Genomic DNA, 16,807 nt, shown 5'->3' with positions numbered 1-16,807 from the left:
TTCTGATTTGGATTTTCTTAGCTCTTAAGGGCTGGAGGTACATTATTATTTATTTGTGTTCCCTTTTCTGATGTGAACATTCACAACAAGAAACATACTTCTTAGGATTGTTTTCATTGAATTCTTAAATTCTGGTATGTTGTAGTAGCAATATTATTTGATTCCAGGATCTGTCTTTATTATTTGATTTCTTTTTTTTTATTTTTAAAAATTATTTATTTATTTTTCTGTGTGTGTGGCCAGCTCAGCCCACCAGGGGGCAGGGCTGGCTGGCATGTGGTGCTGGGGGATTGAACCGTGGTCCCTGTGCTTTAGCTAAGTTTGTTCTAAGTAGGTACTTTAGACCACTGAGCCATCTCACCAGCCCCTATTATTTGATTTCTGCTGTGACCTGCTGGTTAATAAAGATTGCATTTAAAAATTTCATAAGTTTAGAAATTCCTTATTTTCATTTACCCCTGGTTTCTAGGTTCACTGCACTATCATCTAGTATGCAAGGCATTATTTTGATTCTTACACATTATGTAAGCATTTTTTTTCTGGGCTAATGTATAGTCTGCTTTGAAGGAACTTCCATGTACTGCTGAGATAAGTGTGTATTATATTGTTGGTTGTAACACCCCAGATAGCTGTTAAATCCATTTGTTCAAATGTCTGATTCAATTCTTTATATTGTTATTTACATTTTTGTCTAGTTCACGAGTCTGTTTGTGTCAGTAGGGTATTGAAATGACCTGCAATAATTTTGTTGATGTTCATCTGATCTTTTATGTCTAGTTTATTTTATGAAGTTGGTTATTCCCGCTTTTAGTGTAATATGTTTATAATTGTTTTCTCTTCCTATTAAATTATTTACTTAACCATTATATAGTGACCTTTGTTTCCTTTGATGTTTTGTTTTGAAGTTCAGTTTGTCTGAAAATAGGATAACTACTCTTAAATTTTTCAAGTTTCTCTTGAATGGAATATTATTTTATATCCTTGGTTTTTAATCTATGAGTATGTTTTGGATTTAAAGTATTTCTTTTATTCATCATTTGAGTTTTATTTCTTTTTCCATTCTACCAATCAGTGTCTTTTAATTGGGAAATTGAGACCATTCATAAGGAGTTATGCAGCTCTCACTCATAGTGATCCTTCTATTTTCAGCCTCCCTAGTGCTGGGATTGTAGGCATGCGCCACCAGGCCTGCATTTGGTGGCCGGCTCATTGTGCCTGTGGGTGGGGCCGGCATGGCATGTAGTGCCTGTAATCGAGTCCTGGTCCCTGTGCTTACCTAAGCAGGCGCCGAGTCCGCTGAGCTATCTTGCTGGCCCTAGTCATTCTTAATCAGTGTTGCCAGCAGTAAAGCTATAGTCACTCCAGGAGCTCTTATTTTCTGTGCCCTTTTATGTGCCTCTCCCCATAGTTTTCTCTGATAACTTTGTAGCCTGCGGATGTGTGAACTGTCCCACACCCGACTGCCAGAAAGGCTTCTGTGTTTGTTCACCCCAGTCTGTAAAACTGTCCAAACTGAGGTGTTTCCTTGCTTATTTTGATGGATGAGGAAAGCAATCAAACCACAGATCTCTGTGCTGGATGTAGCAGTAGGAGCAGAGGTTGAAGTTTAATATCTCTGTTTTATACCCAGCCACCTTTGAAAGCTATACTTGCCACACCTGGCTTCTCAACCATGGACAATGTCCCCTATGCCCACTACCACCATGCCCTTTCTGGCCTGAGCTTAAGCCTCTCAGGAGATTTATATGTAACCTACACCCTCTCTGTGACTGTGTACTTTGGCTATTTTCCACTTAGTATATGTGGTAGGGGTATATTATAAGCTCTGAAGTGAAGATGTTTAATAATTATTTTGTGGCTCAGTCTGTCAGGTATGGTGGGCACTGAACTTTGATTTCTTCAACACTAGCTTGTTACACTGAAGGAATCATTTTCAAAGTAAAACTGCACACCGCTTTTGTAGTTTACAATGGTCTTAGGCTTTTCTTGGGGCTAACAGTGATTGCCAGCCAGGGCCATTTTTCTCCCTAGAGCTCCTGAACCTGGGGGCTTATCTTGTGTCAGGAGAGACAGCTTCTCCTCCTTGGAAACAGTGTGGGCTTTCCATACTGCTTCACTCTTTTGTCTGCATTGTGTTTTATTTCTCAAGTTTCTCTGTGGTTTCCAATTTCCTTGTGCCATCATCCCTCCTAAATCTTAGATATCAGTTTTGCCCCCCCTCACCCCCGCCCTCCTTCTCCAGTTTGCTGTTTTTTAGGTATGTTGATTTTGGGTCCTGGAGAAGCTGGACATTATTGCTGTTTGTTAGTTTGCCGCTGGCATTGAAATAGAGTTATGTCTTTAAACTAATATTCCTCTAACATGTAAGTGAATAATAGACTGGAAAAGAGTAATCAGAAATAGAAGTCCACTAAAACAATTAAGTGGAGAAATAATGAATTTTTTTGTTTGAAATAACTCATAAAACATTTTTTAAAAGACAGCAATATCATTTTTAATTCCTAGATGATAGTGTCAGAGATGGAGAGACTTGTAGGTGACAAAAGAGGTGCAACCCAGGGCCCAAGTAGATTAGTTACAGTCAAAGAGGAGCTGATGACAGAATGTTCCAGCTTTTGAGAGGTATGGCCCTTCCATTCATAGGGCACATGGCAAGGAGGATGGGTTTGGGGCAAGCCAAAAGCAGATTTGGGAAGCAGTTTGGCAGGTAAGACTAGCTGAGGGGAAGTATAGGGCTGGAGCCTAGAGCTTGACCATAAAGAATAGGCTATAAGCAGCATCTGCCATAGTGTGTGCTGCAACTTTTATTCTGTCTCCCTTGTCTGTCTGTGTAGGGGCTTTGGGAATATCCTGGGTGAAGTACTATTGCCGATATGAGAAGGAAACTAAAACGCTCACCATGACACCTATGGAACAGAAGCCAGGTGCTAAGCAGGTCAGTCCTCACATATGCCAGCAATTTTTGAGAGACATTTTTAAGTGCATCTCAGAGAAGAATGTCTGTTGAAATGGTGTTAAATAATCAAGCCTAACTGTGTTATGTGAAGTTATGATTATATATGTTCTCCTTGGCCTCAGGCTGCTTTGGGTCAGAACGCATCCTCAAATAATAATAATTGCTCAGTGCATCCATGATTAGTCAGTGAATTCCATGAGACCTTGAAAGTGCCTGTACTCTTTCAGACCATTTGGTGTTATAGTTTTTTCTTTACAAAGAAAATTACCAAAAATCTGCATACATCGCTCATAAGGCTCTGCTATAGAAATATTGTAACTCGGAAGTTTGAAAAAACATGAGTCAATTTCTTGAATTACTTTTTTAAGTGTATGTCTGTTACCTAAAGTTAGGATAACTTATAAGCTGTGCAGCACTCAAATACTTTTAAGCAAATAATATATCTTCTGCTCCGCTTCAAACTTTCATCCACTCCCTATAATGGAAAGAAGAGTTTAACACATTGAGAAGGTAGTTTATTCTGTTGTAAAAACCTGATCTTTTATATACCCTCCCATATATTTAAGTGTCAAAGTCAGAGAGATTGTTAATATTGCAGTAGTGGTTCAGTCTGTCTTTTTCCATTTAACTTACTCTTATATAGGCTCTTCATGCATGGTTTAAGTGTTTACAAGCTGTTAGCAACACTTTTAGGTTCACCTGTTAGTACTACAAGTAATCCATTAAGATCCAATTCAGGTAGGTGGGGATTTGGAGAAAAACTGGGCCAGTTTTTCTTCAATTCTAGTGCTTTTCATGGAAGATCTCTTATGTGACTCATTTATATAAATTTAAAGAGGACTGAGATCTGGTTGCATGCTATTGAAGTTTACTTCTTTGGTCTTTAACTGCAAGATCTGTCACCGTCTTGAATGTAGGTTGGATATGAGATGAACTTCTAATAAAATGTACCAAACAGGGTTTCCTAGAGTGCTTTTTTATGCTTCTGTCATTGGACTTTACTTGTACATGAGTTCAGAACAGTCATTTTCCAGCCTGCCAGCTGCTGCAGAGCCTCCTGGTAGGCTTCAGATGAATTCACCCTGTGCTGCAGCGCATGCTTTGTCCCAAGTCAGTTAGAACGTAGCTGATGTTTTCGAGTGGCAAGTGCTGATCAGTACCACTGCCCTGCAGTCTTTTTCTTTTTCTACACATATTACGTTCTAAATCTTGGGTAATATAACTGTTCTTACAGTCAGGACTGTTGTTCAAACCCTTTCTTTCCTCCTCAGAAGTACATACTCCACTGAGCCAAGTCTCCGGCCCCAAGAATGACTTAGTGTTTTTTTTTTTTTTTTTTTTGGTACCGGGGATTGAATGCAGGACCCTGTGCTTGCTAGGCAAGCACTTATTCTACTGAGCTATCTCCCCGGCCCCACAAGTATATATTGCTGAGCCCAAAATAAAGTCTGCAGGCACTACTTTTATTCCCTCCTAGCAGATGAGAGTAAAGCTTCCTTTTAGTTTTGCTTTTTTCTTTCATTTGCAGTGCATGGCTGCTTGCAAAACTGCAGTGGTGTCACTGTAAGCAGTTTTCATATGAGATTCTTAATAGAATGGAAAGAGGAACTTGGTTCCCCATTCAGTAGGCAGGATCAGAGGGTGGAAGGGAAAAAGTAGTTATTTGAATTTCCCCAAACTGGAGCTGGAAACAACTTTTTGTCAGATCTCTGACTCAGTTCCTACTACTCGTTTTTCTGAAATGTATATAATGTAAATAAGAAAGCTATCATTGTTCTGTAGAAACTGCTATTTCTTGAATTCCAGCTGGGTCTCAAGCACCAAGCTAGCTAGCTAGCTATTTTTTTTTTTTTTTTTTGTGGTTGGAACTGGGGATTGAACTCAGGCCCTTGCGCTTGCCAGGGAAGCACTTATACTACTGAGCCATCTCCTCAGCCCTTGAGCTAGATAGATATGTTTTGTTTTGCATCCTGTTTATTTATTTAAAGTGGTACTTTATTTAAATTTAGTACAAGGTCTATAGGGTCTCACTACACAGATTGGACTCTTAGTGATTGTCCTGTTTTCAGCCTCCCAAGCACTGGGATTAAAGGCACATGCCACCATGCCCAGTCTCAGTCAATTTAGTGTGCCCTGGGAGTGAGGCTGGAATATCTCTCTGGGGATTGAACCCTGGTCCTTGTGCCTGTCTAAGCAGGTGCTTTAATCTGTTGCGATGTTTGGCTGGCCCTTATTTATTGATACAGGGTCTTGCTAGGCAGTTCAGACTCATAGTGATCCTTCTGTCTTGGCCTCCCTAGTGCTGGGATTACAGGTGTGTGCCACCATGACTGGTTTCAGGGCTGGTGCCTGGGGTTCCAGGGCCTGCATGGCATGCAGTACCAGGGATCGAACCTGTGTTCTTGCACTTGCCACGCAGTTGCTTAGACCACTGAGCTATCTCCCCAGCCCATTCCTCTTTTATTCTTTCAGCAGCACCTTGCACTGTCATACTCCCAATTTAAAGATGGAAGAAGTTAACATCTCTCCGACCCTTTCCCTTATCAGTGTCCTGTTAGCTCAGCCTGTCATTTCTCATTTGTGTTGTACTGCTCATTTTACTGATCACCTCACAAATAGTATTTTAGTAGATCCTCATCCCTTCCATGTTAGAAATTATAGTAATAAAAAAGCCTACCTCTGGGGTCTACTTTCTTTTTTTTTTTCCGGAACCAGGGATTGAACTCAGGCCCTTGCACTTGCCAGGCATTTGCTTATTCTACTGAGCTATCTCCTGGCCCCTCTACTTTCTTTTTTACCTTGGTTAAATTATTTTATATTGCTCAATATCAGTTTACTCATCAGAGAAGTGGCAAGGATGATGATTTAGTTCATAAGTATTTATTGAACACTATATTTGCTATGTACTAGAGATAACAAGGCATTGTCCGTGCCTTTGATGAGTTCTATTTTGTGATTTTTATCATCTTAAAAGAGTCTGAAGTGGGGCACAGAAATATTTCTTCTTCTATTAACATTCTTCTGTTAATAATTTCTTCCCCATTCCGTCTGCCACTTTAATGGAAGCTTCTTTGTTGCACTTCTCTCTGACTTTTTAAGGATGTTTTCAGAAAGCCTTTTGCATCCTCAGTACCAGAAGCCTATGAAATTTTTATTCCATATACTTCATGGCATTCAGGCAATCCATTTGTCCTACACCGCCCTTATGTGATGTGCATTGCATTTTCTGATTGATCTGTCATTAAGGGAGGAGACCTGGCCTACTCTGAATATTTTCTCCTGGTGCGAGCCATTGATTCTTGGAGCATGGGAAGTTCACCTGCTGTCTTACCCTAAGTACTGTTTGGTCGGACAGGGTTTTCAGTGAGTCTACACATTGCTATTGCTGGTGTGGCTTATACCTTCCAAGTGACATTGAGGATACTGGGAGGTAGAAGAAGCTTCTGTGCATTTTTTCAAATTGCAATTTAATCTCTCTCTCCTATCAGGGGCCCTTGGACTTAACCCTGAAGTACTGTGTGAGAAGGAAGACAGAGTCTATTGATAAGAGGTTCTGTTTTGATATAGAAACTAATGAAAGGTAAGCTTCACTGCTATGAATTGGCAATGTCCGCACACGCCAGATGCCGAGTCTGGGTAGGTCTTTTATTTTCCTATTATCCCATGTTGTTGAAAATGAGCAAATCTCTGCCAAGACAACATTGTCTTGGCTCTTCTGACGGCCTTTCACAGGATCCCTGCTAGGCCTGGCACACAGCTGATTTCCCCTGTGCCTGCAGGTTTGTCTCACTTGCCCTAGGCAGAAAGGTGCCTTCATGGATTTAATTTGATGTCATGTATACAAAATGTGATACTGGAAAGAGGACAGGCTAACAAAACTTGTTCTTTTAACATCTTGTTATTGTATTATAAAAGAGCGAGTATATTGGCATGCATTTTTTTTTTTGTGGAACTGGGGATTGAACTCATGCCTTTGTGCTTGCCAGGCAAGCACTTATTCTAATGAGCTGTCTCCCTGGCCCCTTGGAATGCATTTTTGAGAGAATTCCAGATGGGGTAGAGGGTGGATATGCTTTTGTAGAGTTGCTTTTCCTCTCTGGTGCAAAAATGAAACAGCCTTTCCTGACTTGCCAGATACTTATGTGAAGTGGAAGTTTTTCCACACAGATACTGGACATACAACTTGTACATTCTGAATTTTGTTATATTGTTTCTACTGCTTTCTTTTATGGTCCCCAAACCTGAACAGTTTTATTCATGAAGAATTTGACCTTTAAATTAAAAAAATGAGAGCCTTTAGCATTATTTTGGAGAAAGGCATGCTTTGTAGTTGGGAGGTTCATCCAAAATTTACTGAATGAATATGTGTCTTGATTTTATTTTAATCTATTATTACTACATATTAGGCACTGAGTTAATGCAGTAGAATTTAGTAACATAACCAGATTTCTGGGAAAGAGCTCAATCAGTGAATTGTAATATTATATGAGCAAAATCTTAAGTGATTGAGATCACAAGGAATACACTAACAGACAAAGGTAATTTTCTAATCTGGAAATAAGAATAAGTCTATTTTTCTATTTTAAAAATTGAGAAGTTATTATTTGTCCCTTAGCATTTTAATTTGTGGACCTAAATGACTTCCTTATTAAAAATGGATGCATCTGATCACGATAACTGATAGTCATAATTTGTACAAGCAGCTGTGAGATTGGCACTCCTTTTCTTGATACTATCAGAGACAGTAAAAAGAGGAAAATAATTGTTGGGTCTGGTTTAGTTTTATGAACCTATGGTATCTTTGGTTGTACAATATCAAGGTGCTTAGAATAGATTAAAACTTCTCATATATAATTCTATTCTGATTCTCTTTTCAGTTTAGTTCCCTTGCCAGATACTTGCAAATAATATCCCCAACCCAAAGGAGATGCAAATAATTTCACCCCGAGTTTAGTTAGAGCTTAAGACCAATTGATTTTTATATTTCTTGCAATTTGTGCTCTGCGTGGCTTATGATAGAAATTTGGTATTTATTTTGAACAGGTCTTTTTCTTCTAGAATGGTGAGGAAATTGGAGACTACAACTCGGGAGTTAAAATTTTGATTTCAGTTATCACAAGCCATGCACTTTACAAAAATTTCCTTATTTAATTCCACAAATCCGTTTTATAGGTGTGGAGCCCGAGACCCAAATATATTTAACTGACTTGACAAACACAAGACATGTAGTAACTAGAGAGGCTTAGCTCAAGCCTTGGTCTGTAGGTCTTTAAGGTTCATGCCCTTTATTATTTTGTTCTACTGTCTATCATAAGCAGAATAAATATGGCGTGAAATTGAATGTTAAATATAATATGGAGCAGTCTTTGTGGCCCCTCTGTGCCTATGTACTTTTCTGAGATCTGAGGTGTCTACTTTTCTAGCTAGTTAATCTGATAAAAGGTACAGAGTCAGGCTTCTCCTAGGTATCACACACCTTTATTCACTTTCCTGGAGCACAGTGGAAAAGTTTCTCTGAGTCTGTTCTTCTGCTTTAGAAAGAGAGTAATATTTTATTTTATAATTTAGCATTTCTACCAGCATTTTAAACCACAGACTCATAGCTTATATTTCATCAGAATGTAAAGGGCCTTAGCAACAAAATAACAACAGCTAGTGCTTGCTGTGTGCTACCTGTATGTCGGGCACAGTTCTCAGCCCTGTAAATATATAATTAATTCCCTTTAGTCCTCACCACAGTTAATGAGCTAGGGGCTGCTGTTATCCCCAGTTCACAAGTGAAGATGAGGCAGAGGATAGTAATAGCTAAGCGACTTTGTTACACCACTAATTAAGTGCTAGAGGCAGGGCCCAAATCGAGGCATTCAAATTCCCAAGGCTCCCTCTTCACTACTACACCACACTGCTGAGATGCCTGCTATGCCTTTGGCTCCACATGAGAAAGTACGACTTAAGGGAAGGCAAACGATTTGTCTGAGTTTATAAGGATAATGGAGGAGCCTGGACTAGAACTTAGTACATTTTCCACTTTCTCATCCTTTACTTAGCAGTATTGTTCTTTGAATTTGACTTTCTGTAGCACCCAAGTATCTGAATACTAGAATAGTTGGTTATTTAGAATTCCAGGCCCCCTAGTGAGGGCAAGAGCACAAACGCACACTCTTGCTTTTCAATTTCCCAGCTAAAGAAGCTGAGTTCCCGTGGAATCTAACAGCAAATCTGGCTTGCAATGTTTGCTTTTATGTGTGTTGTTCATTTGTTGTTCTCCTTTTTTGGTTTGAAATTCAGCTGGGTAACTGTCTTTATAAAAGATCACTGGCCTTTGTAGTCCTATAGGATATATACAAGAGGGTGAATGTTTCAAAAGAATCCAGTGTCTACAGCCAAGTCTTAATTTTTAGTAAAAAAATTAATTTTTAGTCAATTCCATATAAAAGATGATTTCCATTTAAAGAGTGTCTTACTTTAATGAGGTAAGAGATGAAAGGACAGGTAGAGAAGGAATCTCCTAGTCAGCTGCAAAGAACCTCCTGGCTGTGTGTTCTACACTTTTACAGATAAAGAAGTGGAGGTCCAGAGAGGCCTTGTTATGTATCCAGGGTCTCTAAACTCTCTTGTCATTGCTGTTATCATTCTGTGTCTCTGAGAGTGGTCTCATTTTATCTTAGAAGGAGTGAGAGGAACAAGGTCTCATAATGATACAGCTAGCCATGGAGACCTCATTTTTTACAGTAGTTTGGTCAAACCCCAATTTACAGTTTGGTTGTGAAGGTCCAAGTGACCATAAAGGATATACCTACTTGGGTTATGTGTGAGTATAGATAGGATTTTATTCCTTTTGTGCTGCTATAACAAAATATCTGAGATTTGGCGATACATGTAGAAACAACAGAGTTTCTATCTTATAGTTCTCAAGGTTAAAAATCCAAGATCAAGTGCTGGTGGGCTCAGTATCTGGTAAGGGCACAATATCTACTTCTAAAATTGTGTCTTGTTGCTATGTTCTCCAGAGCAGACAAATACTTTGTTTCACTTAGCAGAAAGAATGAAAGGGAACAAATATATTCTTTCAAGCATTTTCATAAAGCCCTTCATGCCCTCTCTGAGGGCTCTACTCATGACTTCCTAAAGATCCTGGCTCTTAAGTTTATCATGTTGCTAATTATATTTTAATACATGAATTTAGGGGGATAGTCAGGAAATGGCAGGTAACCTACAAGCAAATAGAACACAATTTGGGTTGATGCCATCTGCCATGTAGAAAATGCTTTATTGTTAGTGGCTGAGATTGTGACTGGTGGACTCTACTTTCTGGATTTAAATCTACCACTCTTCTGCTGTATCACCTTGGGTAACTTCTCTGTGCTTCAGTTTTCCCTTCTTTAAAATGGAGATTCTTATAGTAGCAACTGTTTCATAGACTACCTCGGTAGATTAAATGGATTGGTATATGTAAAAGCACTGAGAACAGCATCTGGCACCTAGTGAGCTTTTGGTAAATATTCGCTGTTGTTATTAATCATTAGGTTGTTTGTCTGCCAAAAGACCTCCTTCTTGTGGCTTAGCCAGTCTGCATGTTGATGAACTATTTCCAACTGGAAATGTTTCCTGAACATCCTAGGTGGTAGGAACAGAGCCATTTTCTTGACAGGTGAATGTGTCTGTGATGTATATAGTCATCCCTAGAGCCTGGGCCAAATGACTGGCTTCCAAGGAGAGGGAGGTAGAGAGAGCTTGAGCTGGGCTTAAGCACAACAGAGCCAATTTTATATGTGTATTACGGTCAGGTGTCATGAGATCTACCTTCCTGTCTTTTAGCCTCACCACCAAAATACCACTTCCCTAGTATCTGCAAAGTTCTTATTCTCTTAAATTGCCTTCTCTATTCTGGTTCAAGGAAAGTCTTCAAAACTTAGAATTCTATAGGCTGGTAACTGTTCAGTGAGTCACCTTCCAGGGAAGTAGACATACTAGACCATAAGACTTCATTCTCTTGAGTGACATTTTGTTTTTAATTTGCCTTTTTTCCCCCATTAGGCCGGGAACCATCACTCTGCAGGCTCTTTCAGAAGCTAACAGAAGGCTATGGATGGAAGCCATGGATGGGAAAGAACCTGTAAGTTACCTCAGATACCAGGGAAATGTCAGTAGCATAGGTCAGTGTATGATTGCCCTCTACTGGTGTTAGTAGGCCTATCACAATTAAATGGCCAAACTCAGCTCAAAATGTTAAGAGCTGGAAGGAATTATGATTTCCAAATCACTTGTTTAACATGATCCTGCCAGATGAACCACTGTTAGCACATACATGACCACCCCATTAGGGGAGCTTATACCACAGGCACTAGAAAGAAATCTAATCACTTTTTGTTGTTGTTTTTCCTAATAAAATTAATAAAAAACTGCCAGATAGGAGAGTTGTGCATGTACCACTTGTGATTCAAGCTGCCTGGCAAGTGAGACATGCAAATTATGGCCCTATCATGAATATTTTAAAACTAATTTCCTGGTTGCTCTGAAAATATGTGTTGATGTTACTTGTGACTGCAGTATTTACCCTGAGAGATAACACATGGAGTATAGTTCTAATCTTACCTCCAAAGTATGCCACACAATATCTTGAAGATATCATTCTGTTGATAGCATTCTATTTTTAGTAGTGGTGTTTGCATTTACAAAATAGAGCAATTTTCTATTGCTGAAAATTAAATGAATGTGGGCTTCAAGCTGCACTTTTTTTTCTGAATCAAAAATATTTTCTAAACTGTGTGTTCCAGAGAGGACAAGGTATTTTCTCTATGATCATCTTCCCTGCTCCTGTGTTAGACAGCCTTTTCTCAGATTATAAAATTAGTATGTTTTCTTATAAAAGAATGGAAAATAATTGTCATGGCTGGGAATAAGCATTTATTAAGATTTTATTCAAAATAACTTTCTTCTCCTTCTTCTTGATCTACAGTCAAATACTCTACCCCTGAGCTATACCCCCAGCTTCTTCAACTTCTACCCCTACATCAGTTTATTCTGTTTCAGGGTTGAGCTAATAGAGGAGATGGTGTTTCCATCCTGTATCCTAGGACACTCTACTTAGAATACCTTAGTCAGATGCACAAGTGATTTCTTAAAGGGTGAAGAACTGTCCCAGAGAGATAATTATGAACAGTTAGAATTTATTGAAGAGAGTCTCTCCTCAATATGTTTCTACTAGGTTTCTTTTAGTGGCATATAAAATAGTATTAGCTTCCTTGCATTAAAATCACAAAAGCTTGGATTTGCATCCTGGTTCTGACCTTATTAAGCCTGGCTTTGACATTATACCTTCCGGAAAGCTGATGCCTAGCTTTCACATGCTGGTGACGTTTCTGTCGGAACATGCAGATAGGCGTGGCAAGGCATTTAGCTCTTGCTTCAGTTGCTTTCCCTGTAGGCTTTAATACATCTGGGGATACAGATGGCTCTTTTTGGAGAGTGATGTTAGAATATGAGGCCACTGAATATGGAACTTCACCAACTTGATCATGACAGACCTCTCACAAGGCTCTTGTTCATAATGGTGGCACTAAAGACTGGCTAGTGCAAAAATTCACTGAAGTACCCATGGACACACACATATATGGGAAATATTCTTTTAAAAAGAGAGACTGTTAAAGCAGATTCTAATATATGGCATATAGAGGACTTCCCACAGCTGCAAATTGCTAATGTTGTTACTTTACTATACACTCCAACACACCAGTCTTACAAATCATGTGCATGCTTTTGCTTAGCATGTCAGAGAAGATCAGGGCTTTAAGATACACCTATTCCTATTCTACTGATCTTTTTATCAGTAGAAAATTTGGAATTTAAAAAATGAGAAAAGCATGCCTAGTGATACAAAGGCAGCGCCAAGACTGGATTTCAGGAATCTCCTTTCTGGTCTCATATACAGCTATCACAATGCTTACTTCAAGACAACATGGAGAAATCTAGGTAAATACAAAGATCTCTTCTTGCCTTTCCAAAGAGAAGCACCCGGTAACTAGTGTTTAGGGTGGGAGACTGTTGTTGAAAACATTTAAATTTTAATTTTTATGCCTGTTACTTCACTGTCCATGAGAAAGCCACTCATCCCTTACCTATGGTTCTCTTTTTCCACATTAAAATGATCCAAGTATTACATAATTAAATGCCTAAGATGGATTGGACACATTTTCCACTGTAGTGAACTAAATCAAATCCAATGTAGTTTTCAGAGATAATGAAACTTTTTATAGGAATGTAAGCAAAGATGATTCTGTTTAGATGAATTTTCCTTCTTATGGCGTTAGAGCAGTGGTGGCAAATGTGTGGTATATGTGTTATTTGTTTTTTTTTTAAAGACAAAAGATATTACTGTATTAGATATTCTTTCTAAACCAAAACCTCAGTATTCAGGTTCAATTGCTATGCTGGGACTTTGCAATAAATAAGTGAGTTTTGGGTTGAAATTGGGGCACTTATCTCCAAAAGGTTCACCATCCCTGCCCTAGAGTGTCTAATAATTTTGATGGGCTAGTTTGGGAAAAATATTTAATATTATTTGCCCCGCATACCTGTAGTGATTCACAATAGCCATGGCACATTCTCTTTCTCTTCTTTTTGTAGATATACCACAGCCCCATAACAAAGCAGGAAGAAAGTAAGTCATTCAAATTTCTGCTCTACTGACATTATGATTATGGAATTTCGCAGTCAGGGTCAATGGTGTCATTAATGCTATGTACTGTTGATACATGACTGTATATGGATACCTCTGTGTGAAATAAAATTCAGCCTTGTTTTTTAAATCATCTGTTGACTGAACTACAGAAGTCACTTATTTGAGCCTGTGCTGATGATACAGATAAACACATTTTATCCTTGTTCCAGACATAAAAATAGATGTTAGCCTGCATCTCTAGGCTAGTATTTTCACATTGATGTTGCTCATGCTTAAAGCAGACATAAATGTGAAGGGTTAAGCAAGAATATTTTTTGTGTTGTAAGAGTTAAAACTTCAAACCTCCTGTGAATTGATAGTAAGCAGTTAAACCCTCATTCCCTCATGGTAGTCCATTAGTATGGTCATTAAATATTTGGTAGATTATACTTGTTGCAGTAGACCTAAATGTACTTTCCTTTGCTTGAAACAGTGGAGCTGAATGAAGTGGGGTTCAAGTTCGTTAGGAAGTGCATCAATATCATTGAGACCAAAGGTAAGATCTGAACCACAGCCTTGACACTGTCTGCATCTGGTCACTCCACTTTGGTCTGGATCAATTTTACTAAGAGAGCAGTGATATGTATTAGGCAGGACTCATCTTTATAATGGTGTCTGTAACCCTTGTGCAGTGAACATAATTTGTAAAATTTTAGCAAATTCCAAGCCAGTAGTATCTAAACATACTTGGATAAGTTACGGTTTCTTGCTTTTAAAGGGATAAAATATGAAGTGGTTTATCAATTAATCTGAAATGGCATATGGTACTCCTCTAGCAGTCTCATGATGCTTCTACCCTAATCAGAGTTCAATTTATGCCACAATATATGTTGGTTTAAAACCTGATGGGTAAAAAAGCTGAACTTGGGCATGGGTGGAATCAGCATACTTCCCTGGTTCAAGGTACTCAGAGGATATTTAGACTACAGGTGGGCTTAATTATATAGGCTATGCCTCTTTTTACTTTGAAATGTTGCTTCAACCTTTCTGAGCTAAGCAAATGGAGTTTTGCTTTTACATCTGCTGTGTTCTGACCCTCCTGTCATCTATTAGTGCTTAGAAGCAATGTAATGGTTGGTATTTCTTCTTTTTTTAATTAAACCCTAACTCCTTTTCAACATGGCAGCATTGTTCTCAGCTATTGGCAGCCACCCACCTAACCATATACTTCTATTTACCATAGAATGTGTTCTCTTCTGTTCAGATTGATGTGGCTTGGAATGATCCAAATAAAAGTATGGTTAATTACAAAGTGTTTTAGTACTGTTCCTTTGTCACAGAGGAGGGCTGGAAAACTTGAAGAGAGTAACAAGTTTTCTCCTGGGTTAACCAACTCCTTTATACAAACACTTCCCTTCTCTACCCTGGGAGAGTGGAAAACTCTAGCTGTGTAAACAAAGCTGACTTGATTTTTTTTCCCCCTAGGGATCAAGACTGAAGGGCTGTATCGCACCGTGGGTAGCAATATTCAAGTTCAGAAGCTACTGAATGCCTTTTTTGGTAACAATTTTTATTCTCATTGGGAGTAGTTTAGGTGTTACAAACAAATGTGATTGAGAGATAAAGGAGACATTGCTATGGCAGGTTGTAGAATACATATATCTATGTCTATCTGTTTGTCTATCTAATATTTTGGAGCCAGGATCTAGGTCTGTTGCTCACATACTAGTTTTTGCAAGCATATATATGAAAATAAATCTGTTGCCTAGGCTGAACTCCTGAGCTGAAGGGATTCCTCCTGTCTCAGTCTCACATGTAGCTGGGACTTAGAGACATGTGCTGTCCCACCTGTAGAGTATTTTAAAATATTTCTGAAGGTTAAATTTACATATATTTTGCCCACCCTGAGTGAGAAATAATCTTGCCTTGAAGAAGCAGTTGTCATCTCCCCTTCCTCTCATGCCTTTCACTCCCCAGTGCCTATTGATGTCTGGCTTCTAGCACTATGTCTTCACCTAGACTTTTGGCTATGCTCAGTAGGGCCTGTAGGATCCAATGAGCACTCTTCATTCTCTCATTTGATCTCCTTATTGATAACTTCTTCTTTTTTTGGGAACTTTCTCCTCACTTGACTTCCATGACAAAATTTTATCCTCATTCTTTTAATATCTTGCACTATTCCTTATTGGTGACTTTTTCTGGATCATTTTCTTCTTTTAAATCATGCCTGGGTATTTCCCAGAGTCCTATCTTGGTTCCTCTTTACTTCTTTTTCTCCATGTTTTTCATCAGTTGATTGTTTTTCTGGTTATGAGTCACATTTTTCATGCAATATGTTATCTTTCTTGGATGCTAGATGTTATGACTTACTAAGTATCTTGATTTTATTGACTTCTTTAAACGAGCGTTAAATTTTGCATAGTGGGCAGTTATCTATTGATCTATTAATCAGCCCAATCCATTCAAGGCTTCTTATAAGTTTTGTGTGGTCAAATATAAAGTATTCACCAGCTAGTTTTGACCTCCTAGTAAGGCTTCTCTTCTCTCTTACCTCTTTCTTTCTTAATGATTAAAACACAGACATGTCCTAGCTCTGTGTGAATCTTGGGAATCTTCTGTCTTAAAGTTTCCTGGTGGTTTCTGGCCAGCCTGTGGAGTTTTACCCTTGTCTTATTATTCATTAATGACTCTGTTCAGTGACTGATATGAGGAGACCCATAAGTAGATTTTCTTTGTGAATTGTTTATCTACATAGCTCCTTCTCTGGTACTATGCCCTGGAAATTCTAGCTGTGGTGTCCTCCTGGAATTCTGAACTGTGTTTCTTCAATTGAGTAATATTGCATGTGTTTTTAAATAGCAAGTTTTGGCTACTATAGGGCTTGTTTCCCTTTTCCTATGATAATTGTCCTGTGTTGTGCATTGTTCAACAAGTGAAAGAGCCATTTTCTGTATATTGCCTGATATTTGTTCTGATTATTACAGCAGGAGGACAAGTCTGGTACCAGTTATTTCACAATGACTGGGAATGTAATTTCCTCTGTGTGGTTTATACTAGTACTTGTGTCCTGACAACTCCTTAAAATCTGTATTGTAGGTGTCATCTAATTAGCTCAAAACTAATGTGTATAGTTGCTCATTGTTCTTGTGTTTCTTAATCTATCTGGCATGTGGCATATGTCAGTGATTATA

The 16,807-nt window shown here is 38.6% G+C and overlaps 1 protein-coding gene across 5 annotated transcripts in view; it reads left to right on the top strand.

The window, feature by feature from the left end:
* Ophn1 (oligophrenin 1) overlaps positions 1 to 16,807 on the top strand; it is a 477,586-nt gene that overhangs the window by 258,772 nt on the left and 202,007 nt on the right. For all 5 annotated transcript variants that reach the window (XM_023704707.1, XM_023704709.1, XM_023704708.1 and 2 more), the window contains exons 10-15: positions 2,835 to 2,935; positions 6,445 to 6,536; positions 10,994 to 11,072; positions 13,583 to 13,616; positions 14,110 to 14,172; positions 15,102 to 15,176. In XM_023704707.1, coding sequence (XP_023560475.1) covers positions 2,835 to 2,935; positions 6,445 to 6,536; positions 10,994 to 11,072; positions 13,583 to 13,616; positions 14,110 to 14,172; positions 15,102 to 15,176 — 444 coding nt within the window. The remainder of the gene's footprint in view (positions 1 to 2,834; positions 2,936 to 6,444; positions 6,537 to 10,993; positions 11,073 to 13,582; positions 13,617 to 14,109; positions 14,173 to 15,101; positions 15,177 to 16,807) is intronic.

This window comes from Octodon degus, unplaced genomic scaffold, assembly GCF_000260255.1.
Source record: "Octodon degus isolate 3935 unplaced genomic scaffold, OctDeg1.0 scaffold00201, whole genome shotgun sequence".
NCBI lineage: Eukaryota > Metazoa > Chordata > Mammalia > Rodentia > Octodontidae > Octodon > Octodon degus.
Note: the sequence above shows the minus strand (reverse complement) of the source record. Positions and strands in the feature narration are given on the sequence as shown.